Raw genomic sequence first — 26,185 nt, 5'->3', positions numbered from 1 at the left:
CCCTAGTAGTGTTGAGACCATGTGGCTTTTCGATTGATGAGTCGAGTCGATTCGAATCTAATCTAATCCAGTCTAAATACAATTGTTTTAATCGTAACTATCACACATGAATATAAGGGGCGCAGGAATTCATCGTATCACTGGGTTTACCGTTCTGGTATATTAATACGCGGATGCCTCGCTACACCACGAATCTGTTGCCTAAAGTGTAAATTAGACAACATCAAGAGTCGCCATGTGCAGTTTGAGCCAATTTCGCACATGGCGATTTCATTTGTAGTAGGAAAACACAACTTCGATTTTATCCTCATTTATAATATTTTTTCAACAACAGCGGTGCTTTTAGCCTGTTGAAGGCTTTGTGCTCCACGACATGATAATTCAACGGGTAAATCCATTTCTTCTGTTCCTTTTCGTTTTCTTGCACTCTCTCAGTCTCTGTCAGGCAAGCTTCATCAGTCCATCGGTTCCATTGCTGCCGCATTATAGCTGAGCTTTTTTGCTCTCGCTCGATGAGGAGGCCATATTACATCCGTCAAAGTAGTACACTGTAAAAAATAAACATGGATTTTATCATGGAAACGACATGACTTCCTCTTTCTCATGTTAATTCCATGAAAACACCGACATGGTTTTAAAATCTCATGTTGACATGACAAAAACTTCCATGATGGGACATGATGGGAGCCATGTCTATGGTTATCAAGTAAGAGTATCACGTTGAGCTTTAGTGATATCATCATAATTATCATCATCATCGTCACTGAGAGAGAGGAAGAGAGAGAGAGAGAGAGAGAGAGAGAGGAGCGAGAGAGGGAGAGAGAAAGAGAGGAGGGAGAGAAGGAGATAGAGATAGAGAATAGAACAGAAAGAATAATGGGGGAGAGAAAGAAGGGAATGAGAGCATATAGAAAGGAGAGAGAGAAAGAGAGAGGGGCGGGGTAGGGAGGAGAGAGAGTGGGGGAGAGATAGAGAATAGAGCAGAAAGAAGAGAGGGGGAGAAAGAAGGGAAAGGGAGCATAGAGAAAGGAGAGCTAGAGAGATAGAGGGAGAGAGAGAGGGGGGAGGGAGGGAGAGAGAGGGGAGGAGAGAGATAAGGGATAGAGAGGGGGAGAGAGATATCAGACTTATTCTCGTTTTCACCATTGCGATGCTTTGACGATTGAGATGCGATAACCATGCTATCCCTGAATGCTGAACGTTGAGCCGGATAGCCAAGGATACTAGTTTTGTAGTCTTTGGTCTGACATGGCCGGGAATTGATCATATGACCTACCGATCAAGAAGCAGGACGCTTTACCATTTCACTATATCGCTATTTCAGCTGAGTGACAAGTAAACATCGTTACATCCTCACAGGATATATTGCAATACACAAACATCGTGATTTGTACACATCTGCATCATCGCACGCAAACATAGCCGTTCGGTTACGGAGCCATAATGACTCCGGGTTATCTGGTTACAAAACCAGTCATGCGTACAGTATAGCCGCAGCGTTCAATTCAAAAGGATTGCAAAAAAGAGGAAGTTTGATGGAGTTGGTCATTTCATAGGTTGTCTTTGTCAAAGTTGCAAAGTTTGTGGCTTGTTGCTGTATTAAGCCGTGGATTGGATGGTAAGTATTGATGTATTTATTGTTCCTGTCTTCGTTGTAATATATCCGCCGAATCTGCAATGCGTCACTGGGTATAGTCCAACCTGAAGCAACTTAGTCGTATTCAGTCAGATACCGGCATATAGCGAGAACTGCCAAACGGCTGCTAATAGTGATCAAAGTTTACTGCGTATCCATTTGTATGTAGTTGTAGATCATGTGGTAGTTGGTAATGCGTTAGTAGCCTAGACGTTTCACAAGCTTCCTTGCTTTTATTTTGTACCGTACTGGGCAATGTTAAAGTGAAGTATTTATCCAACTGGAGGAATATTCATCCTGAGGTGATTGAAAAAACTTCAGCTTTAAAAAATATGGGATATCATGCTATACTCGAGCCTTTGATTCAAGATTTGAAAACCCTAGAAACATAAGGAACTGATGTAAATTTGTATTTTACAGATATACATACTGCAGTTGTTTGTAATGTTACTCGACTGTGATATTTGTGACATTGAAAATGAGGCTGCTGGAGATCATGAACGAGTGATTACAGTGGATCACAGATCTGAGATAGCTGAAACTGTGAGAACTGTATTTCGGAGTAATATCGGGGACAGTATATTCAACTTCTATATTACGACGAGGCATTTGCCTCGTATGATCTCTCGACAATTCAAGATAAAGGAGTAATAGGACTAATCTTGACAGACGATGAAATTAAGTAATTATTACCACAAATAAATTGGTAGGCTACTATACTATAGGATTACACTCTTAACGCATATTCGAAGAGTTTTGATTCGGGGTTCCGAACGACACTGATTCCAAATATGACCTTGGTGTTTTCAAATTGTCTCTGGTTTTGGTGATATCCCATGGGGTTATTTTGACGAACGTCACATTTTCACTGTATGGTCCAGATAAAAATAAAACGGCTAAGAAATTAAATCTACTTGTTATATTGAACACTGTATTAAATCAAAATGCAGTAAAATAATTATGTTTAGGGTATTTGGATTTACCGTAATTTTCCATGTATAATGCGCAAAATTCTTCATGTTTGTTTCCGATCGCGCATCACTTTAAGCCATTGCGCGTAGTAATTAGTAAGAAGCGTGCATCCAATTAACGATAGTCGTGTGCAAAAGCACGCGATCTCCTGCTGAGTTGGTTTGCCGTTTGTACGCGAGCAAAATTAGGTCACTAATAGACACCGTGCGTGGCAATTCTCGCCAATTCATCGCGTCAATGACCGGCCCGAACAATCGCATACGCAATTTATACATACACAAGAGGCCATGTGCGCAAGATATAATCGCTTGTGTAATCAGTCGCATCTCCAACAGACCTGTTGCGCATGACATAACCGTTAGCCTAGGCGCAATCGCATCTATAATAGGCATCGGGCGCAAGATGTCGGTTCGTTGGCCTGAACTAACTCGCCGCCGGCGTCGCAGGCTTTGGCTGCTATCTACTATCGTTTAGAGACAATACCGTTAATTGTATAATGATTAGCAATCGCATCTGTAAAAGGTCTTGTCGTGCTCAAGATGCCGTGTCGCTAGCCTGAACTATCGCGCCGCCCGCCTCGCAGGCTTTGGCTGCTACCTACTATCGTTTGAAGACAATCCCGCTAATTGTATAATGGTTAGCGATCGCTGGGTAATGATTGTTCAAGAGTGACATCGCAAAACAGAATGACATCGTATACGAAATCGGAACTATTCATGTACTGAAATGCAGGGTGCGTACTATACATGGATACAGGCTTTTCCCCAGAATTTACATGTTATTTTAGGGGTGCGTATTATACATGGGGGCGTACTATACTTGGAAAATTACGGTATCATAATTGGAGTTTTTTATAGATTATTTCTTGAGAGACCACATCATATTTAGAGTGGTGCCCCTTTAATTTCAACCTTGCAATCGATTTCTTACAAGCACGTTGCTATTTTTGCGCTGAAGAGATATTTCCATGGCTAAGCCAAGTATTATCGTGACTCTTCTATACTTGTGCAGAGAAAGCTGTTTGCAAAGTCAACACATCTACCCTTCCGAAGACGAACTTAGCGTCGACGAGCATCAAAAGGAAATAATTCAGAGTGGAAATAGAGGGTGTCAGATGAAGAGATAGAATGAGAAGAACTTTTAAATCAGGCCGCGACAGTGTCGTAAATGGAACATCAGCAAGAATACTGATGGAGAATGAAGATCAGTTTTGACCCATGCTCCCTTGGTAGGTACAATCTAACGCAGTGGTTTCAAACACAACATTGCCCTGATCGAGGCAACCTGCGACTTTGTAACAAACTCACAAAGAGTTCGTTTTACAGAATGCTATGATAGTACAAAACGAACTACATATATATATTCCTGAAATAATTTACGATAGTTGTGACATATCCTCGACCACAAGCCCGACCTGTGCTTAAATTGAGACTACTGATAGTACTAAAGGCTCCTGCAGACATCTTAATTAATTAGCTGTGATGTAAATCTGTCACAATGTTCAGATTTTGGAAGAAGTTAAAATATGTTGCCTGAATCAAGCCTGTTTGGATGTTGACTTGACCTCAAAGATTTTGGGAAAGACTTGGAGCTCTGCACTCAGTCTCCTGCAACCGCAAGAAATTCCGATAGAAATTCAAAAAGTTATGGGTAAGTAAGAGACTTTCGCAAATTTAATTAGTTGGCGGTCAATATCTGTCGAGTAGTTCTAGTCGCGGATTGTGAAAAATGATTAGTTCAAATTTTAGTTGCGGGTTTCGGGAAGTGAGTAATTCTTGTTCCAGCTTCGCAGTTGTGTAGGTGCTCAATAACTGAAAAACACATGTCATCGCGAGGGTGGGCTGAAATCGAATAGCCTACCTGAGTGATTCCACAAATCTAGTTAGTTCAGGGATGGGCAATTATTTTTCTCTGCAGGCCACTTCATTAATAGAAAGTAAGTTGGCGTGCCGTGCCGAGCCGAGCCAACATGTTCAGCTATATTCTCCAGTGTATTGATTTTATTTATAAATGGAAAGCAGTGAATTACATTTTTAATAAATACGTCTCCGTGGATGTGTTGATATTAGATAGCCCAATGAGGAAAGTACGGTTAATTAACGAAATAAAAATTTATATTTATTTTCCCTCATAATTCAAGATAATGTTAAACATGATACATTTTGAATTCTCTGTAATTCGGGTTTTTGTATCAATACATTAAAAGGTAGGCTATATCTTAACAGTGCAACTTGATGAAATTGACATATATATATCGGTTTCGGCCGACATGTGGCGGTACTTTTGGTCAAGATTTCCTCGCCGTTGAGCTTTTTTGCAGCACACTTTGCAGAGTCACATGTTAGCCGAAACGTCATTGTCAACGTCTTGGTGTGTCCTGACGCGCTAATGGCCGACGCCGAAATGCTGATCTCTATAAATTAGCTGTTCTTGCGGGTAGAGTGGTACCCATATTATTATCAAAACATCTAGTCACTATATATCGCGCGAAGAAAATTAGAATTAAGTTTCATAAATTATAGGATTTATGTCTATTTACGAAGTAATTTTTGGTGCTTTGAGCTCGGGCCCTCTCCATTTGATGGGTCTGGGATGCGGCAGTTGCGGCCCTGTGTTTAGTGCTCCATACCTTCTTTGCATTTCAGCTTTCGACATTCTTTTTATGATATGTCCATTCACCCTTTATGTATGATGAGGTCTCAGTCAAAACGCGCACTGACAATGGCAACAAAGAAGGTTTGAACCAAACTATACGGAAGGAGTAACTTATTGTGACTTATTGTTGCGACTTTGCTACATTGACTTGATTTCAAATCTGGATTACGCATACAAGCTTGGGAGGGACGTACGCTATGTAATTGCGATATATTATTGAGCAGGTTTCAAAGTAAATCAATTTCCGTTCCAGCTCAGTTTATCCAGCTTATGGTTTTATTCAGCAATATTCAAAAGTAGGTTTTATGTTTTTAATTCCAAAAAATGGCCACACGTGCTTCTCAAAATAGCGGGGCTCACTTTGCCCACGGCTGAGTTCGATGTATTATAGTTCGTTAGTTGCGGATTTATAAAGGTCATTACTTGGTAGGATATTATAGAAATAGGGTATTTCAAGTTGCCGATTTTAAAAACTGTCTGGTTCCTAAGGCAATGTTAAAATTTGCATATTTTTTGCCACGCCCATATTTGCAGTTCTCACTACACAATCAGTAACTGCATTCATTTAATTTTTGTAACTGCATTTATTTAATTTTTAAACCGTTTTTTTTTCTCGAGTGTTTCACTTGAGCTGATCTCTCACTTCTCATTCAGGTAATCAGAAATTGGACTGGGTGGTCGGCATCCCCCCCATTTTCAATGAACGCTTCGACAGCTTCCTGATTGTGGATAAGGTGAGTTGTTGATAATGGCCAAAACTGGTTTGCTCAATAATACTACAAGACAATACTACAATAATAATAATAATACTTAATTCAGATTCAAGTGCTCGAATCATTATGCCCAGCCCTACAAACAATGTGAGTTTAGTGTGCGCCATTGCCTCGTGGGAAAACCAGTCAAAAACCACTGATATTGTTAGTTGTGATTTAGTTCGTAAGCTCCTGATTTTAAAAGGTTGCTAGTACTAGTTCTAGTATCAAATTTTAAAAAGTTTTAGGTATAGTTGTAAGTTATAGTTATATTTGAGGATTTTGAAAATTGAGTAATTTTAGTTACAATTCTAGTTTTGAATTTTAGAAGGTGATTGATTAGTCCTAGTTTTAGTTTTACTTGCGGATTTGAAAAAGCGAGTAGTTCTGTTTTCGGAATTCCCAGAAAAGATACAAACAACCTTTGGCCGGGTCGCAATCACCAAAGTTGAACTCCGTCACCAAAATACAAGTTTTCAAATCCTGGATTTACCGCCCATCCGTGCATTAATCCATCCATTTATTAATAATTGGATAGTCGTAGGTCGTAGCATCAAATAGTATAGTGGTGCAGAGGTAAAGGAATGGAAGACTGTGCAATGTGCATGTGTGCATACTTGATATTGCAAGTGAAAAGTAGATTTTGTACATACCGAGACAATTCATAGACAAGGTCATTGTAATGAGGTGCTAATAGATTTTTGTCATCTTAACTGGCTGTGATTGATACAACTTTAAACCACCTTGGAAACTATTCCTATGTATTCTATCAACCCGTGTGCCTTGAATAGTGCATGGATGGTAATGACATTTATATTCATTATAGGATCCGAAGAATGTCTACCCGACGATGAAGTGCGATACTCTTCAGAAAAATTGGACAATCCATTTCGTTGGGGAATCTGTCGATGGACTAATGAGTTTCCATCATACAGTGGCGACATATTGCGTTTTCATCATGAAGTTTGCGCCAGCGTCAGCGAGTTCATTGAACTTTTCGCAGATTTTCTTGCAAACATTCCAGATGTCAAATACAGCTAAATACATCTAACTACAGGGTATGTGTACATTAGTAGAGGTGAAAGGTCAATTTTAAGCATTATTAGGACATGGGTAGGAACATGGATGTCAACAGGTCTACATGGATGTCGACAAGTTATCATGGGCCTTTTCCATGTCAACATGAGTCAGGTGGGACCAGGTCTAGACTATGGGTACACCCATGAATATTTTTTACAGTGTAGTTGGTCCGGACCGGGATTCGAACCACTGCCATCGGTGTCCTGACGCTGGTGATTAACCTACTGCACCACTCATTAGCAGAGTCTATCGTGGAATAATACATGCCATTAATTGACACATTGGTAATTGGTTATAAATATTGTACATATTGTGGTACGATTAAAATGGTTTATTTAATCTGCCGCCGCAGGACAGAATAGCACCCTGGGCATGTGAATTTGTGCAAATTTATGACTATATCAATAGGATTTCTGGTAGATACATGCCCCGCTATCACATTATGAATTGTTAACGAGCGATGATACATATGAAATCAGTATTAGTCGACAGTCGATACATGTCAATCATGAATCGGGAAATTCTGTCCAAATATTCCTGTGTGGACTAAAGTTTGCTACCCCGCATTATTTTTTGCTATTACTTCAGTTTGCATCTTGCCAGGGATTATAAGCCGAATGATCAATAACACTGCAATTATAGACTAATTCGTCTTTCTGAAATCGCTCGTGCTTGCACCTAGAGTTAACAGTAGCTATAGCAATGATAAGAACTGGATACACAATGAGAAGGAGTTGGATAAAGGTACCACTTGCAACACTTCTATTATTTGGAAGTGTTTATATTTTGACTTCCATGCAAGATACGCGAGAGTCATTGCATGTTTCCTCGGATACAGAAGAGCGACAAAAAGTATTAATCATATTTACTCAAACTCGGAGTGGTAGCAGCTTCACCGGAGAGGTTTTTGCGTCTGTCAACAATAGCATGTACTTGTACGAACCTTTATACCCATTCGGTCAAAATTGTGCATCATTTGTAGAGCAAAAACAAAGACTGCTGAAGCAAATTCTCAACTGTGATTTTACGAAGCTGCAAACAACGTACGAATATGGATTCAACAAATCCGACCAAAAAGATTACGCCTCCTGTAGAAAAGAAGGCTTTTGCTTTACACGACAGAGCATTGGACTCGCTAACAGTTACCGCAAGGTATGCAGCCGTTTGGCGCCAGAACATAACGGTTGCAGATATCCAATGCAGCACCGAATACTCAACAAAGTTTGCGATAATTCCCACCTGATCGTGGCGAAAGTCACTAGGATATGTTCTTTGGAGGATGTAGAAGATATTTATCGGCATTTGACAGCTGCGAAAAAGGATCCCTACATTATTCATCTAGTTAGAGATCTCAGGTAATTGTGACACGAGGGATTTATATATCGATTCTCAGTGCACAGAGGAGATATCATAAAATAAATCGTGCATTGTATCTAACTGATACAAGATCTGAAATCGAATGGATTATGAATTAAATTATATATAAATCACAAAAAGTATTCTCTGGAATTATTATGAAGGTGATGATATGCGGCGGGGGTGGGCAGTCCTGCTTAATGCGCCGCCGCATATCTAAAGTCTTAGCTTAAAAGAGCCTCAACGCAATAATTCAAAAATACAAATTTTTTACGTCACGATGAAATGTAGGCAATCGAATGAAGTTTATTATTATGTAGTAATACGATGCGTCTCCAGGTGGGCTGCAAAGTGTTTGGAATGAGTCTGGTATGACGTCTAAGAGAATTTAAGGAAGATTTCTGCTCGTCAATCTCGATGATATTTTCTGGGCCAAACTCTGGAGTTATTGCTAGCCTTTACAACACAATTGGAAGAATCATATTCACCATTGCTAGCCCGGAAGTGATAGTGACCTGCGCTGGCTTAAATAATTAATTATCAAGTTCATCATTGAACACAATGATTTGTCATTGATTGCTGACCAGGCTTGATTCAAGAGTTTAATTGCCAATTTTGAACCGTGTAGGGCAGGGGTAGGCAAACCTTCGAACTCACGGGCCGCATTCAACATCTGAAACCATTCGCGGGCCGAACTGTATAAAATTGGGATTATAACCCCAAACGAAATATTGGTATCTGATTGTATAGTGAGGACATGGAGATAATATAAATGTACAATGTGAAGCAATCCAAACATTGCTTTGATGATATCGTACACGCGGCAGAAGCAGTTGCGATATTTCATAGGCTGGTCGACCTCAATAACCAATTTGTCAAAACTATAGAGATAAAAGTCGGTCGTCCCGATTCCTAGAACAGGATTGAAATTTAAATCTGGGAGCAGCGATCTGTTCATAGATTTACTAATTCCACTTTTGGTTCAGTTCCAGGGGACACACAATGCTGACAGCAGCATAACCATGTTAGCTTCATACACGCTTCTACTACGTTTAGATAACATACAAACACCCTAATTCTATGCATACAGACAACGAATCTACGTAAGACACGCGCTTATCGTTTTTTATAAGCAAATCACTGAATTATGTCAATCTCGTTCAGGATTTCTGTGATGTTTAGCAGTTGAAATCGTTCAAACTGCGTGGGCCTTGAGATCAGGCTGTTGCGCCAGGAATTAAACATAAAGAATAATATAGGAAGTATTTACCTTAGAACAGTGGTTCTCGATCTTTTTAAGACAAGCCTCCCCCTTATGACGGTAAAAGATTTCGCGCGCCCCTTATCGTCATATCACAAAACGCAACACGGATGCTAACAAACCCAACGGAAAATTTAAGGGCAGAGATTTTTACCTATGAAATCCAAATGAATACAGAGAAAAAATCATCGCGCCCCTTCAGATGCTTTCACGCCCTTCAAGAGGGGTGCCCCTCCCAGTTTGGGAACCACTGCCTTAGAATTATCATAGTAAAACATACTAAGAAAAGGTTTAATCAAGTCCCTGCATTAATTCGATTTTTAGTACGCATTTCATCAATATTTTAATAACTTCTTTAGACTCTCGCTGGCCGCACAGAACGGTGTGGAGGGCTGCATGCGGCCCGCGGGCCGTAGTTTGACCACCCCTGGTGTAGGGACACCTCCCCCAAAACTTTGCGAGTCTTGCGTAAACCATAGGGAAAGAAGCAGTACGAAGACAATAAACATATTGTCAATACGCTATAAATCAGTGGTTCCCAACCTTTTTTTCTTCATTCCCCACTTCAGATTTATTCCGAGCCGTCATTACCCACCAGGACCGTAAACGCGCAAAGCGCGAAAAAATTTATATAATTCATGTTTGAATTGGCCAATATGATCGGGAATTGCATATATTTTGCTATCAATTTTTATCCCCTCTCTGCTTACGTAAGCAGATTTACCGGTAGAGCCGAGTGAGAGGTGTTGGAAAAGGTCGGACTCCTAAATAAGAATTGAACATCTTCGCGTGGGCCCGTTGGTATATTGACTTCGTTACATTATGCTATTTCGTGACCTCCTATATATCTTCTAAAATCTGTGAAAAGATATGGAAATCGAAACCCCCACCTGAAAATGATTTAGCCGATTGAGTCTACGAGAGAAAGTATTTTCGCGTTTGCGGTCGCAGAAAGATCATCGACGATGAAATGTAGGCACAAAATGATTGCCGTATATTATCGGAAATCTTCGATATCGATATGTCCAGATGCCGAATAGACCTGTCCTTGCGAACTGAGCCCAGCGGGCGGTATACAGTCGACCCGCAATATACCCAAATAATAATAATATTACCTTTGAAAATTTTACACGCCTGGCGCGTTTAGTTTAGTGGGCAACGCACTCGTTCGTCAATTTCATGTGGTCCTTTGGCCGAAAAGGTTGGCCAACTCTGGTCTATATAGATTACTAATTTACCCGTAGGTTAGGTATCTATAGTAATCTAGAGCAGTGGTTCCCAAACGGTGGAGAATTCAATGGTTTCTTGTGGGGAATAGACGCATTTGTTCAAAATTATATAAGAACAGTCTACATATTCACGAAGGCACAAGCGCAATCACTGTTACCAGTTAACTGCTCTGGAATGTATCGAAAATTATATTGCGTGTTGTTCACAAAACCTCATTTTTAACTCTGGATGGCAAATGATGACGTCAAAAACGCATTCAGCACGACTAGTTTGACGTGAAATAACGCTTTCGCGAAATTTTGAGCGTTGCTGGTATCGGTTCACAATGCGTTTTATGTTGCAGCTATAGGCGATTGTCTTGCGTATTGGTGTGGTTGTGTGTATTGTGTAGTCAAACCAGCAAATAGCTGCTCTATGATAACAAAAGTACTGGGTAGAGGGGAACAGGACCGTAAATGCCGAACCTCAAACCCCTCAATTTGGGGGAGGCGAGCTCGAAGGGGCCCAAAATTATTTCGTGAATTAACATAATTTAAAGTATTTTATTTTAATCTTTGCCACTTTTTCAAAAAAATTTCGCGCTGGGTGCGCGATGTAATATTGCGGAATTTCTAGTTGTTGAGTACCCTTCCCCCACGAAAATACGTAGTATTTATAGAAATTGAGACTTCGGCGTCGGCCATTACTGCGCCACGACGCACCAAGGCATATGAAGCTATAGGCCATGTAGCATGCAACTCCGAGAAGTGTGCCAGAACGATCAGCAGCGTGCAGGCCTTGGCCGAGAAGGAATGCCCTTGTGGAGACCCAAAACTTCGATATATACAATATACATATATTTTTAATTGGCGAAATGGCTGGCGCCGAATGTTCCTGTCCTGGCGATCTGTACCCCACGGGACAAATGCCATACCGCAGGGGGAAATTATACGCCAGTAAAGCAATACCAATTTGAAATCGTGTGTGCTCTTTAGTTGTGGCGATTTCCATATCTTTTGACAGATTTTAGCAGATATATAGTAGGGTTGCCATACGTCCGGAATTTCCCGGACATGTCCGGAATTTCACTGAAAAAAATGCGTCCGGGAGGAATTTCAAAAATATGCCTAAATGTCCGGAATTTTGATAGCTTGAAGTAGGCTCAAAGGTTTTTCGGAAATCAACATAAACAGTATTATTTTCAAGCGGCTTTATGCTAATTGAAATTTTTCTTTGAGCTGCGCGCGAGTTAATGCAACGTATATGGATATTAGTATATGCACCCGGCACCGCCCTCGCAAAAAATGCAATCAAAAATATATACAAATAACCATCATTTACTGGAATAAGTCTAATTGTAATCGCAATTATTAGTTAACGGTATATTCCTAGAGTTGGTTAAGACCGATTGGATGCTTCAGACAGTGGTTCCAAATCTTGTGGTCGTTTGCCTTTATCTGGGGATCGCGATCAGCTTCCTAGGCCGTGAGTAAGTTTGGGCATGCTGAATTTTTTTAGTAATCAGCTAAATCAAGTTTTGAGCTGGGCCAAGGAAGATTTTCAAGTTGAAAATGAGGTCGCTACCATAAAAGGTTGGAAATCACCGGATGCGCAACCTGCTGGTGCATTTTATAGTAGCCTAATATATGGAAGAATCAATATTGTTGACAAGATTCATTCATAAAATTTAACAACCAGATGCATATAGTAAGTGCCCAAAAAGTTACATCGATTACCCTATGGTGTGGCCAAGATCAGTGCATTTTTTGGCGGAAGGGGGCTGAAAAAATGTTGTTTTGGACCTGAATAAAACACAGAACCAGATAGCCGAACCGACCTAACATTATAGCAGGCCTGTCAAACACAATCCTGACAGGCCAGACACGGCCCGCCTGACGACTTCATCCGACCCGTGAAGAAATCTAAGATTGCTAACCTAGCAAGTAGCAATCACCAGAGCTCACGTTACGGATGGCCCAATTAATGACCTATCTTCCAATCCATTCCTGTATACAGTCGATGGGCAATGCTGTGCTAGTGTGGCGTCATATTGGCAAACAATGTGTTATACCTCATTTGGAAATCCGCTAGTGGGCGCTAAAGAGTGTCCGGAATTTGCTTTACAAAAATATGGTAACCCTAATATATAGGAGGTCACGAAATACCATAATCTAACGAAGTCAATATACCAACGGGCCAACCCGAAGATGTTCAATTCTTATTTAGGGGTCCTACCTTTTCCAACACCTCTCACTAGGCTCTACCGGTAAATCTGCTTACGTAAGCAGAGAGGAGATAAAAATTGATAGCAAAATATATGCAATTCCCGATCATATTGGCCAATTCAAACATGAATTATATAAAATTTTCGCGCTTCGCGCGTTTATTCGAAATAAGGCGACGCACTAAACACTAGACCCAATTTAGCTGATAAGTTGCAGGGAAAAATTGTACAAGCTCAGCGGCGCTGAGGGAGTTCTGGGGGCGCAAGACCAACATTTTTGGCGGGGCTTACAAAGTGCTGTCACGGTCCTGGTGGGGAATGAAGGCTCGGAATAAATCTGAAGTGGGGAATGAAGACAAAAGATTGGGAACCACTGATCTAGAGCAGAGGTCTCAAACACGCGGCCCGCCAGAGCATTTTGTGCGGCCCGCGACGACATTTTAGATTTTCAATAATTTGAAAATATTTTAGTGTCACATATATCTTTTCATGTTATAAAGTCAAAATCCCCTCTTACTTTGCCCCGAAAGCCTGAAACAATTCATCATACTTCACTATCACATCAATTGCAAACGCTACCATGCAGTGGGAGATTCACTATTTCGCCAGATTTCCAATTCATGATGACAAAACCTGACCCTTACACGATTCGTGACTGAAATTTCTGAGTTGGACTTGACGCGACCTTTCTTAGAATTACTCAGACTCGGGCTAACTCGATGGCAAAATGAAGAGGACTCGAGTGGACTCGGAATGCCTGGAATTTGTTATAACCATGGGAGCAACAAACTAATCGCGTATCAGGGGAATAGTAATAGATCAGAAGGTCGCAGCTTGGTATTTCGCTAACTAAGCAAGTAGTTATGGCAACCATTGGCAATCTGTCAGTTACATCTTTGGTCGCTAAACCATGTTATTGAGGCCACTTACAGGTACCGACAAGGGCTGGGCACAATGATTCGAGTACTCGAATCTGAATCGAGTATTAATTTTAATGATTCGAGTCGAGTAGTAAAAGACGATTTTTTCGAGTACTGAAATCATACGCTCCTCGCAACTGTAAGTTAATTTACAAACGAGAATTATAGTTTTGATTCTGTTTTCTACTGTGGAAGCCTTGAAGCCTTGATTGGCCGTGAGAGAGAGAGAGATATGATATTCTTTTTCGCCTGCACCATCGAGATGCTTTGACGACGGAGTTGCGATAACCCATGAGGTCATCTAGTCTGCGCCCCCGTTTTTTTTCTCCTCCATGCTATCCGTGATTGCTGAGCGCCTAGCAGGATAGGTGCGGATACCAATTTTCGAGTCTTTGGTATGACCCGGCCGGAGATCGAACCCACGACCTACCGCCCGAGAAGCCGGACGCATAACCATTACACTATCTCGCCCGTGTCGCAGCATACCAGACATAGTACAAAGCAACGAACGTTATAGGAAATAACACTTTTCCGAAATCATGATCACCTCACAACATTTTCTAGAAGTGCAATCAAATCGGCATGGTCAAAAAAATACACAAGTATCTTTACTGTGACGGATAACAGGCAATATGGTCCTTGTGGTAGTATAAAAGGTACATATTTGAACTTTGACAGAGTACATTCTGCTGTGACGACATAACGAGCGATATTCGATTACTCGACTCGAATCGTTATACGTGATTCAGAATCGAATCACTTGGGTTCTCGATTTTGCCCAGCCCTAGTACCGACTCCCGAGTACCGTAGTGGTACGCTCCAGCGATGTGACAACAATGGGCCGTTCGACGTTCCGACATTTCAATCACTAGGACACATTCATTAATATATCAATATTATATTTATATTTGTTTCTGCTCCTATATTTGAAGATATTTGGCCATGAGATTATTATCAGAAGTATACCCGAATCCTGGATAGGATTTACAATGCTCAACCTAAAAATGTTTTGATATCAGATCAGTCGCCATTATCAATCTGTTAAATTCAAAATATTGATATATAGTAGCTGCAAAATTATAACCCGATAGCTTTTATGATGGCATCATACATTTGTCCGCCCATATGGTGTCTATATGTTATAATTATTATATATCAAGTTTAACAAAAATTCTATTCAAATAGTTATAAATGTTATGAATCTTTTCTTGTCAGGCCTAAATTTATACAAGGGTAAATCACATTTTGACGACGTGTGTTTACTGATAGTCTGCTCGATCGGCTCACTTTCAATGGGACAGTTCCCTCCCGCCGAATAAGGCCTACTTGGAAAGACCCCTATAAATGCTGCGGCCCGCGGCGTCGTCAAACGGGAAGACTGACCCGCGAGCACATTTGAGTTTGAGACCTCTGATCTAGAGTCTGTCAGCCGTCAGTAACATCGAATGTAGAAACTAAGACATCGGTGCCGCCGTGCCGGCTTGTTACGACATAATGAATACTTGTCAATTGTCGATAACATGATAGAGAGAGAGAGTGAGAGAGAGAGACAGAGAGAGAGTTTATTTTCATCGAACTAAAATACATAACAAACGGCAGTGATGGTGGTACAGAAAATATGCGTGCACAGTATTCGGTATTAGATAGGAATGATCGATAAGACCGTGAAGGTCATCTAGTCTGATCACACCAGCATCTAACATGTACACTTGACTCTGAACAGTCTGGCTGTAAAAAATGTTTAGTTAAGAAAGGAAAATAGAAAAAAAAATTAATAATGGTAGCAAATGATCAATGAAGCAATGTCTGGGCGAGGTAGGGCAACAGTGATAGTTGCACTAGGACGCACTTTACTCCGTGCCATTGCTGTGTAGGCCTACAGCATTAAAATTCTAATGCGGCGTTTTAACACTAGCACTGTACTTGTTAACATTAATCCATACAGCTCAATTCAATCTTTAAATGTGCGATTATTATTTAATTGTAACTGGAGTAAGAGCAATATGGGCGGATATAACGACGTGATCAATAGAAATTCGTTTTGTACCAAATGGACAATGGTTTGACGTTCGATATTGGTGCACTCGTCCATCCCGTGTCGATCAAGTTTATCGGAGTATAATATTTTCCCGTTGAAACGAATCGAATAATCGAATTAAACACTGTACCATGCACATTGCGACATGCCCATAACGAATTAAACTATGCAGTATGCACATTGCACAATTACAAGTTTACGAAACAGATGATTACAAATTGGAAATCGCGTATCAAATCAGTAATTTGTCTCCAACATAAAATGTCATGGGGTTTTGGGCTACTCTTCTGCCGTCCTCTATTTACGCTCGAAAATCCTTACTGGAGTGAATGACGGTGATGCGCAGTAATGAATTCCAAATAGCATGCATAATTGTCCAATTTCGCAGCCCGATCACGATAGAACGAGTATTTGTTCATCCAATTCATAGCAACGATGATATAGAATTTCTCGGCTCGTGCTCGTCATATCGACATGTGCAACGAAATCAAGTTTTTATCTTCTCTCCCATTTCGCGTAATAGTGATCATTATTTTCGAACCGTATACAATTAGCCAACAAGGTTGTGCTGATGATGAAATTGCGGGTATGCCGAATACCCACAATATTCACAGGCATATTTCACATACCGAGGTTCGGCACTCATGTATGAAAATTGAACATTGAGCATGCGACTGCTCTGCTGTGAAATCCCAATGAGTAAACGATTCTTAATTTCGCGAAGGCCTGCTGTTGAATTATGTGAACTCAGCAGATATGGTTATTGCATATATAATAGCATCTTATGAAATATACGTCGGAGCCGGAGCTACCGCTCAAATAACTGGCTCCAGCTCCGGCTCCGGCTTCGGCTGAATTTTATGTAGAGCTCCGGCTCCGGTAAAAATGCGCGGCTACGGGGCTCCGGCTCCAAAGCCCTGGTTACGGTCCTGTTCCCCACTACCCACCACTTTTGTCATCACAGAGCAGCTATTTGCTGGTGTGACTACACAAGACACACAAACTCGCCAGTACGCAAGACAATCGCATATACTGCAACGTAAAATGTATTGCGAACCGATACCAGTAACGCTCAAAATTTTGCGAAAGCATCATTTCACGTCAAACTAGCCGTGCTGGATGCGTTTGTGACGCCATGATTGACCATCCAAAGTTAAAATGAGGTTTTGTGAACACCGTGCAATACTATTTCGATACACACATTCCAGAGCAGTTAACTGGCAGCGGTAATTGCGCATGTGTCTCCGTGAATATAAAGACTTTCCAGTAGATAATTTTGAGCAAACGCGTTTATTCCCCACCAGAAACAATTGAATTCCCCACCAGTGGGAAATTCTCCACCGTTTGGGAACCACTGCTATGAATGCATCAATTTTGACCATCTTAAACCTCTCTAGCAAAAAAACGAATTGTATGTGAAATTATTAAAGAGCCGCAATCAGAGGCTAAAAGAACCGCATGCGGGTTGCGAGCCGCGGTTTGCCCACTCCAATATACGGTAGCCTATATCACTAATATCAAGTCATGTTAAGGTGGTGCATAGGTGAGATAATTTCTGTGTGGCTGCTAAAATCTACATATTTTAAGCTTCTATATCATATAAACTCACATGAAGTCATAAGAAGTAAAACCCGAATTCTCGACTCACTGTATCATTTTAGATGTGTACGCATAAAGCAGGGGTCTCCAACACGCGGCCCGCGAGGTCCTATTTTGCGGCCCGCGACCTGATTTGAAAAAAATTCAGAAAAACGCTTAGTAAATCATGTTGAAACGCTAAAATTGATTTCAGTTGAAACATAATGTTGTTGTTTTTCAAAGTGAGCCATTCTATGTGCCCACTATCACTATTACTCACTAGTTGATACGGCTTCGGCATGGTAATATCATTCCATGGATGAAGAATTTGCTGGTACGAATGGGCATATTGCCTTGACGTGCAATGGCCCACCACTGCCAAGACCGAGACGCCTGCAAAACGACTTCGGGCGCTCCAAAAGACCATGCTTTACGAGGAGATAGTTGTCTAGCAAGTAGGCCTACCGTGTATAGCTAACCCCAATATTGATTCTTCAATCCATGGGTGGCCAATCTGCAGCAGTAGAAGGAAAATTATGCGGCTGTCGACACTTGTAATAACAACCCTAAGTTTTCACAGATACCCCCTGCATCAGCTGTATCTGGGAATCTGATCACATTGGCCGAGAAAGGATAAATATTTTATAGTAATATGTGAAACTATACTAATATTTATTGACGAAATTCACTCATGAACATGAAAAATTTTTCGCGCTTCGCGCGACTACAGATTGGATCTCTGTGGCTCTTTACAACATAACTACAAACGATTGGGTGCGCATAGTAAGCCGATATGTGCATATAGATTAGTTCGGAGTGTACCGGCAATGGACATGGACATGATAACGTGGGTATTTGGCCCCAGCTAGTTTATCACGACTAACTAGGGATGGTGTGAACGTGAGGTTCACGTTCGCGTTCTGTGTGTGAACCTCGGAAATTTTGAGGTTCGCGTTCACAACAGAACCTTGGTAGGTTCTGCACTGTGAACCTTTTTGGTAAATTGTAATTTGCACTTCATTATAAGATCTTTGGTTCAAATTTATTGCATTTCAACTGCGGGTCACTCTATGCATGGCGCTGGCAGCATAAAAAATCAACACTAAACGAGCATGCACCCTGACAACCTTAAAAGTTTTACTTGCTTTTTTGTTACCAAAAATTTCTCCAAATATTCAGCTTTCCGCTTGTGAATATTTGGTGACTCTCTGCTGTGAGCTTGACCCACAATCACACAACATCACGAGCGATGTACGTACACTGTAAAAATTATTGTTGTAAAGTACCCTGTAATCAGCTTGTAATGGCGGACTGCAAGCTTGTGGAGGTTGTAAACGCCAAATGCAGGCACATAACAAGCTGTCGTGCTTGTAAATTGACATGCTTCAGAAATGATGTCCAATAATGTACAACGAAGTTTGAACGTATACTCCATCAGACATACCTCACATGATGTCAGACTGGCAACGCAGGTCGAACACCCCCGGATATGACCAAGACATGACCCAGACATGGCGTTTGAGTTGAAACGAAGTCCAAACTCACCCGGCATGATGTTCGATCTGCAACCCTGTCCGAGCATACTCCAAACATTTATTAAACATGATGTCCTGTGTCAACACAGTCCGAACACACCCCAGACTTTTGCCATACATGATGTTCGTGTCTCAAACGAAGACCGCAGCACTCACGCCACACATATCCCAGACATGATTTTCCGGTGACAACGCAGTTCGAACACACATTCGATATGCCCAGACACGAAGTCGGAGTTGAAATGCAGTCTGAACCTACTTCATACATGCCTCTGACATTATGTCCGAGTGTCAACGCAGTTCGAACACACCCCAGACATGTCCCATACACATAGTATTCGTGCGATAACGCAGACTGAATTCACCCCACACATAACCCAGATATGATTTCCGAGTGACACGATAAAACACCCAGGCATGCCCAGACATGATGTCCGACTATCAACGCAGTCCGAACACACCCCCAACATGCCCCCGACATATCCCAGACATGATGTCCGATAGAATACGCAGTTCGAAATTACTCCAGATATGCCTCTGACATGATGTCCGAGTGTCAACGCAGTTCAAACTCACCCCAGACATGCCCAGACATGTCCCAGACATGATGTTTGAGTGTCAAAGCAGTCCTAAAACACCCCAGATATTATGTTCGATTGGCAACGAAGTCGGAAGCTACTCCAGACATGCCTCAGACATGATATCAGAGTGTCAACGCAGTTCAAACTGACCCCAGACATGCCCCAGACATTCCCCAGACATGATTTCTGAGTGTCAAAGCAGTCCTAAAACACCCCTGATATTATGTTCGGTTGGCAACGAAGTCGGAACCAACTCCAGACATGCCTCAGACATGATGTCAGAGCGTCAACGCAGTCCGAACGCACCCCCGACACGACCCAGACATGATCTTTGAATGTCGACAGAGAATAACGAACACGTCCCAGACATGCCTCAGACATTATTTCCGAGTGACAACACAGTTATAGCACACCACAGACATGCCCCAAACACGATGTCATAGTGTCAGCGCATTGCAAACTCACCCCAGACATGCCCCATACATGATGTCTGAGTGTCGAGGCAATCCGTGAACACCCCTGACATGATGTCCGATTGACTACGAAGTCCGAGCCTATACTCCAGATATGCTGCAGACATGCTGTCGGAGTGTCTAAGCAGTCCAAACACACCCCAGACATGACCCAGATCTGATCCACGGGGGCCAACACAGCCCCAACATACATCAGCCATACCGCAGACATGAAGATGATTAAGTGGACACGTAGGCCACACTCTAGTCTTGATGTTCGAGTGGAAATAACACAGCCCAAACGCACCCCAGATATACCGCAGACATGGTTTCCGATTGACAACATAATCCGAACACACCCTAGATACGCCCCAGATTTGATGTCCCACTGGAAACGTAGTCCATAATACTCCATACATACCGCAGGCATACTGAAGACAACAGAAGTATTATGGTCATTATTTTTCATCATTATTACTTTAATCACAGATCGTTAATGCATATTGTACAAAATAAAGAAACGGCCGCGGTTGAACCTTGAACAGTTCGGTAAAAGTCCGCCAAAATGTTGCCTGCCGATTCCTTTCGTTTCGGCTTCACTGGACAGCAGAAGCTTTGCCGTCAGCTGTAGCGTTTGTTGCAGCTTGAGTCGAGATCATAGTCAGGCCGAATCTTATTGAGGGCTGCTATGTGTCGCGTCATTTGTAGATAGGAAGTGTTAGAGATGTAGTATCGATGTGCAGATTATGAGGTTGTGCATCATTCACCTTTAGTTAGTACCCTTTGACGTCATATCCGGCTTAATTCGTTTTGTGTAGTAGATGGCGCGAATATGTAGTGAGAGTAGAGCAGAGCCCGGAAAGTTGGCAAGTTTTTCAGTCAGTATTATCTTATTGAAAGGGATTCCACCGTTGCGATGGCTATATTATATAGCCTATATATTCTTGTGCAGTCGTGCTCAATTGATAACTGCAGCCAAGAGATTGGTACGTAGAAAAATTATATGTGATTTGGTGACTTTGCAGAATATAGAATTAGTCCTGTTTGCTATAGCGGACGTATTCCATGAAGTAGACGATGTCAGCATTGGTTACTGTTACTAAGATGTTGTCTGGGATGGCTGATTCCAACGACGGCCAGTTAAAATTGAATTCAAAGAGAAATTCAGGTAAATTTCGGCCTCACAGGTCTAGTTGATTAATTACTTGGCATATTTGTGTTACAGATGCTTCAAAAGTGACAGATTTGCCTTGTATATGGTCTGTGTAATTCCAATTGATGTGTCAGCATTGTGAATCTATTAGTGACACAAGATTGGTAAGATACTCTGCCATCGGATATACTTGGTGGTGTAGAATTCAGCACAATTTTATCTTGCAGGTGATATGTCAAAGTGCTGGAGATGTAGGCCTACCCTGTGGTCTGCAAAAGTCAGAACAACGCAACAATGTTCCATCAATCATGACTGATCTCGTAGCCTCTATACTGCGGAAGAAAATAAACAGATGTAGTCGAGTAAGTATTTTGTAAGATATATGTTTGGTGAACGTTTAACAAGATTTTAGCTGTCAATCGGTACTGACTGCTTTCGAAATTGCAAGATGCCTATTCACGACTAATGGAAAATGACTGTGACTGTGATGGTTATTTCATGCTGTTTCACTCAGAAAGTGACACAAAGTTGTACCAACGCTACCTCAACTTATTTGAAAAATTATAAGTATTTCATTACTCACTACCCATCAGTGTTATTAGGTACTATTTCCCGAAGCACATTGTGACTTGTGACAACTATAACCTACATGCTCACACCGGGCTGAGCGCTGAGTGCCGAACTGATATTTGGCGCATTTACGTTGATTTTAATAACATAAAACATTTAAACTTCCATTCAGACATTATCCGCCCTCGTATCAAGAACACAGGCAAGTTCAGCTCGGGTGCAGAAAATGGCTGTTCTAGTGATCTATATACTAGTGCAGTGGTTATCAGACATGGACACGGATAGTCTGATGGTAAGGAAGGTTATGGCTATTGCTGAGAAAATTTTCAAATGTTGAATTAGAATTATATGCGGCAATAATTAATTATGAGTTGTGGGGCAAATCGCACGGGGCGCAAAATAATTCCCGTCGATTGTGGCTTTGTGCTCCCTTCAGATGCTATGGCCATGTTTTACTCCAGTTCAGCTCTGTTACTTCCACAGCCCAAGTCACTGTGTACCAATTTTAGTGCAATCAGGTTGATTATATACGTGAACTTTTTGTTCAGACTTTCTCCGCCAACGCATGCGAGAAAAGAGGCATGTTCAGCTCTAATTCGGAAGTATCCAATTCTGAAATTAGTTACGGCTGATGAAGATAATTTTCTTCCGCCATATGTAAGTTTTGAGGCTTGCAGTGTGGAAATATCACACTCTGTCAAATTCGATACATTTTAGCACTCATGGATAACGAGGCTCAACGACAAAATATATAACGAGCATCGGAAAATCAAAGACACAGACGACCCGGTTCTCCTAGCAAACAGAAAAAAAGTTTGTACGGACTGGCCCGCGGAGACGGCTTCCTGCTGAAGAATCGCCTACGGCAAGCCCACGATGCAAGAAACCCAGAAGTTCTGATGTTGCGGGCGAAGTATGAAACTGCTATTTCAAGGGAACCTCAAGGTTGAGAACCACTGATTCATATCAATTAAAAATTTCAGGAAATAGAATCTTTGACCAATGATAAAAGTTCAGCTGAACACAAGGCATTCATATTGTCGGAATCGAGTTCGTCAAACCCAGCGAAGGGAGAGCTATTGAAATCCATGAAAGCCACCTTCAAAAGTCGCCGGTCTGACATAGAAGCCTGCATGCCAACTGCTGAAATTCTTATGGAATATCCGCTTCTGAGAGAATCATATTGGGTAAGAAAAATATCATTTGCGATCATTATAAGCCAAGAGTTCGATATATTAGACAATAAGCTCAGCCCACTTCCGCATTGGCAATGTAATTAACCATTGCTTTGAAGAGGCCAAACACGATCGCTACTAAATACAGAGGCGTATACATGGATGCCTAACGCATTTCCTCGCAGATCGTGTAATACGTGTGAGGATAGCAATACCTCAATATTGTAGTTCACGATGGCATGACAGCAATTTCGTTTTGTCATATGTACAAACTTCAAATCGAGTCTTATGTAGTACTGATCATTTCCTACATCCTAGAATTATTTTGCACATAATTTCAAAATTTAGAAGAAATCTCTCACGGCACACCGGTTGAGAGCCACTGCTGTAGTTCTATTGGCAGCCACCTGCAGCTCAATTATAGTTCCAACAAACTGGGACGGGGAAATTTGTTAGCTGATATAATTTGATCAACTATACTTTTCAATTCTCATATTCGGCACCTGTAACATAACGTTACGTTGCACTTTGCGCCTACATTTTAACGGCAGTACTGATACGCTACCTAACAATCGCAATGTGGATGGCTATGTTCGTCAAATTTTTGAACGGGACCGTCACTTCCAAGTGGGTTCATTTCTCGCTGGTAATTAGGAAGACGATGAGGATATGCCAAGTAAAGCGAATTCAAGCGGGGTATTGATTGCGGGCGGGACCAATGTTCCTTCTAATTTTTACAAGTCAGCACACACTCACTGCGCGGTTACTTGGACAACAGTACGTAACCACGAAAAAAAAGGTTATCACTTCGAATTTTTTGTGCGCAGCTTCGAGGGAACATTGGGCATGACAGCAATTTTGATTTGTCAGATAGAGCCGATTTAGATTAATGATCATTTGCTGTATAAAGACTGGAAGTATTTCGCGCATAATTTCCTAATGTAGAAGAAATCTCTTGAAGCACCCTTGCGAGACATAAATTGCACACTAGTGTGTCGCGGCATAACGGTTGGGAACCAGTGTGTTAGTAAGTGCTGTACTTGTCATTGTTGGACCAATTACACCTGTTTGATAAAAAATTACTCTCGTAGTCGTACTACTCTCATTGCCTTTCAATATACAGATGTACCTTTCTTTTCAGGATGATTCGGAATCACCAAACCCAATCATACATTTGGACACTGGGAAAAAGATATGGACGGTACACTTTGATGGGATTAAGATTAATGTCGTTGTAGATTTTGCATATGCTTTGGCTATCATTTTATCCCTGCATTGGGTATTTAATATCCAATTCGAGCGCTGTGTGAATAACACATTGAATTTCTTATCCATCTGCATTGGTAAAATCAAGGGACTGTTTGTACCATCTGCAGTCACTTCAATCTGTGATAAAATGTGATATAGAAAGTGATTCGACTGATTTTACAACTAATGGACATTGATGTAAAGAATGATCAGTTATCAAGAAAATTTAGCTCTTTTGGAGTGCTAAATCACATTTACACTGCTCTGAACTTAATTTTTACTCTGCTACTTCTGTAAAGTACAAATAGAAGTGGAATAAGTTAGTATCTGGCCAAATTAACTGTTTCAGAGTACTTGAGTACTTTCCATTCATTTACTATACTACGAGAAGTATCAGCATGTGGCAATTGCTGCCCCTGAGCAATAAATTATGACATTAGGTTTTACCCAAGCTCCCATGCTGAATAATGTGATCTTGCCTTTACTTTGACCTCTTCAATCTTATTAACATAGGTCTCTGATGGCCAAGTCGTGACACTTTTGTTATTGTTCCATACTGTGCTGACTGCTGGTGTTACTACTGTTCCTGCTGCATGTGTTGCTTCTGCTTCATATTCATTTGCTGTATACAAAATGCCTGTTCTTTCTATTGATTTGTGAACAATTATGACCACCGTGCATCATGATAGTTGTACTGTCGAGTACTGCCAGTATCAGGTGCAAGATTATAGGTATGAGAAAAGAGAGAGAGCTACAAGCTTATGGTTGTAGTGAGCTTACAGGGTTATGGCTGTAGTGAGCTTACAGGGTTGTGGCTGTAGTGAGCTTACAGGGTTGTGGCTGTATAGTGAGCTTACAGGCTTATGGCTGTAGTGAGCTTACAGGCTTATGGCTGTTAGCTTGTAATGAGTTTGCAAGCTTATGGTTGTAAGCCTGTATTGGAAGTCACCAGGCTTTTTGTCGTAAATTTACAACAATAATTTTTACAGTGAATAGTCAGCGAATGATGCTTATTCAACCAATCAATGACATTGATATCGTTTTGTGATGAAAAAAATCGAGCGGGCGTACGGGGTCAATCTCGACTTCATATCTTTACTGTATCATTAAGACCGAATCCGTGCGATTAAGGTGCTGGTTACTGCTATTTAACTTGTTGTTTATGGTATCGGTAGCGAGTATAGAAACCCGTTTTACACTCTGCTCAATATCAATGTAGCAATACTCAGACTCCGAACACATTGTCCGTTCTGGCTAAGACCGTCAAGGCGTAAGCTTATATTCCCTGGCAAGTCCTCGTCGAAATTGTTGGCAAAGCGACGGAATGTATTGATTTTATGAGATTATTATATCCTTTGATAACCGCGGTTGATACATTTAGCGACGTTTAAAACGCCAATATATATTATATGCAATGCGACATTATGTGGCCCGAGTTTTCGCTAGGTATCGTGCACATGCACATTAATATAGGCTATCACTTCATTGAAAGATAGGGTTGGAATTAGCAATATGACGTCACGAGGTTCACGTTCGTGTTCACACAGAACCTTTCAAAAAGGTTCGCGTTCACACGAACCCGAACCTTTCAGAGGTTCACACCATCCCTACGACTAACCACCGGTATGCGGCCGCAGGCTACATGAGTACGCGAAATGCGGCCGTGAATTACAAAAATGTTGGCCACCCCTGTTTCAGCGGCTAAAGAGTGTTGTCATTGTCAGGTATCGTGTACAGCTCATAGTCCAAAATATAATGACATTGATGATCATGATACTTTTTGTTGTATT

General features: G+C 41.3%; 3 protein-coding genes across 5 annotated transcripts in view; all 3 read left to right on the top strand.

Annotated features, from left to right (window-relative positions):
- The first annotated feature begins 3,265 nt into the window (after positions 1 to 3,265).
- On the top strand, positions 3,266 to 7,227 carry LOC145436894 (uncharacterized). The gene is made up of 4 exons (XM_080314085.1): positions 3,266 to 3,836; positions 4,114 to 4,258; positions 5,918 to 5,997; positions 6,842 to 7,227. Exons 2-4 carry the CDS (start codon positions 4,255 to 4,257, stop codon positions 7,064 to 7,066), a joined length of 309 nt encoding a protein of 102 aa, XP_080170211.1. The 5' UTR covers positions 3,266 to 3,836; positions 4,114 to 4,254; the 3' UTR covers positions 7,067 to 7,227.
- A 370-nt stretch (positions 7,228 to 7,597) lies between these two features.
- Positions 7,598 to 26,185, top strand: part of LOC145436919 (carbohydrate sulfotransferase 1-like) — a 30,102-nt gene continuing 11,514 nt past the window's right edge. The window contains exon 1 of the mRNA XM_080314111.1: positions 7,598 to 8,450. Coding sequence (XP_080170237.1) covers positions 7,798 to 8,450 — 653 coding nt within the window. The 5' untranslated portion in view covers positions 7,598 to 7,797. The remainder of the gene's footprint in view (positions 8,451 to 26,185) is intronic.
- On the top strand, positions 18,936 to 25,078 carry LOC145436924 (uncharacterized). Of its 3 annotated transcripts, XM_080314121.1 has the most exons (8): positions 18,936 to 21,417; positions 21,475 to 21,566; positions 21,630 to 21,764; positions 22,145 to 22,264; positions 22,521 to 22,629; positions 22,690 to 22,885; positions 22,956 to 23,159; positions 24,289 to 25,078. In XM_080314121.1, exons 2-5 carry the CDS (start codon positions 21,528 to 21,530, stop codon positions 22,602 to 22,604), a joined length of 378 nt encoding a protein of 125 aa, XP_080170247.1. In that variant the 5' UTR covers positions 18,936 to 21,417; positions 21,475 to 21,527; the 3' UTR covers positions 22,605 to 22,629; positions 22,690 to 22,885; positions 22,956 to 23,159; positions 24,289 to 25,078. The 3 variants fall into 3 exon arrangements, with proteins under 3 accessions (XP_080170247.1, XP_080170246.1, XP_080170248.1); XM_080314120.1 differs by having other exon boundaries at positions 18,936 to 21,566; XM_080314122.1 differs by lacking the exon at positions 22,956 to 23,159 and having other exon boundaries at positions 18,936 to 21,566; positions 22,690 to 22,917.

Source organism: Botryllus schlosseri, chromosome 4 (genome assembly GCF_051294905.1).
Source record: "Botryllus schlosseri isolate E-star chromosome 4, Bs_hap1, whole genome shotgun sequence".
NCBI lineage: Eukaryota > Metazoa > Chordata > Ascidiacea > Stolidobranchia > Styelidae > Botryllus > Botryllus schlosseri.
Note: the sequence above shows the minus strand (reverse complement) of the source record. Positions and strands in the feature narration are given on the sequence as shown.

Bases quoted from the DNA above. Each gene is read 5' to 3' on its own strand.
- LOC145436894 (XM_080314085.1), top strand. The intron at 5,998-6,841 runs GTGAGTTGTTGA...TATTCATTATAG, and splicing joins GCTTCCTGATTGTGGATAAG to GATCCGAAGAATGTCTACCC.
- LOC145436924 (XM_080314121.1), top strand. From the start codon at position 21,528: ATGTGTCAGCATTGTGAATCTATTAGTGACACAAGATTG. The intron at 21,765-22,144 runs GTAAGTATTTTG...ACTTCCATTCAG, and splicing joins AAATAAACAGATGTAGTCGA to ACATTATCCGCCCTCGTATC. The intron at 22,265-22,520 runs GTAAGGAAGGTT...CTTTTTGTTCAG, and splicing joins TGGACACGGATAGTCTGATG to ACTTTCTCCGCCAACGCATG.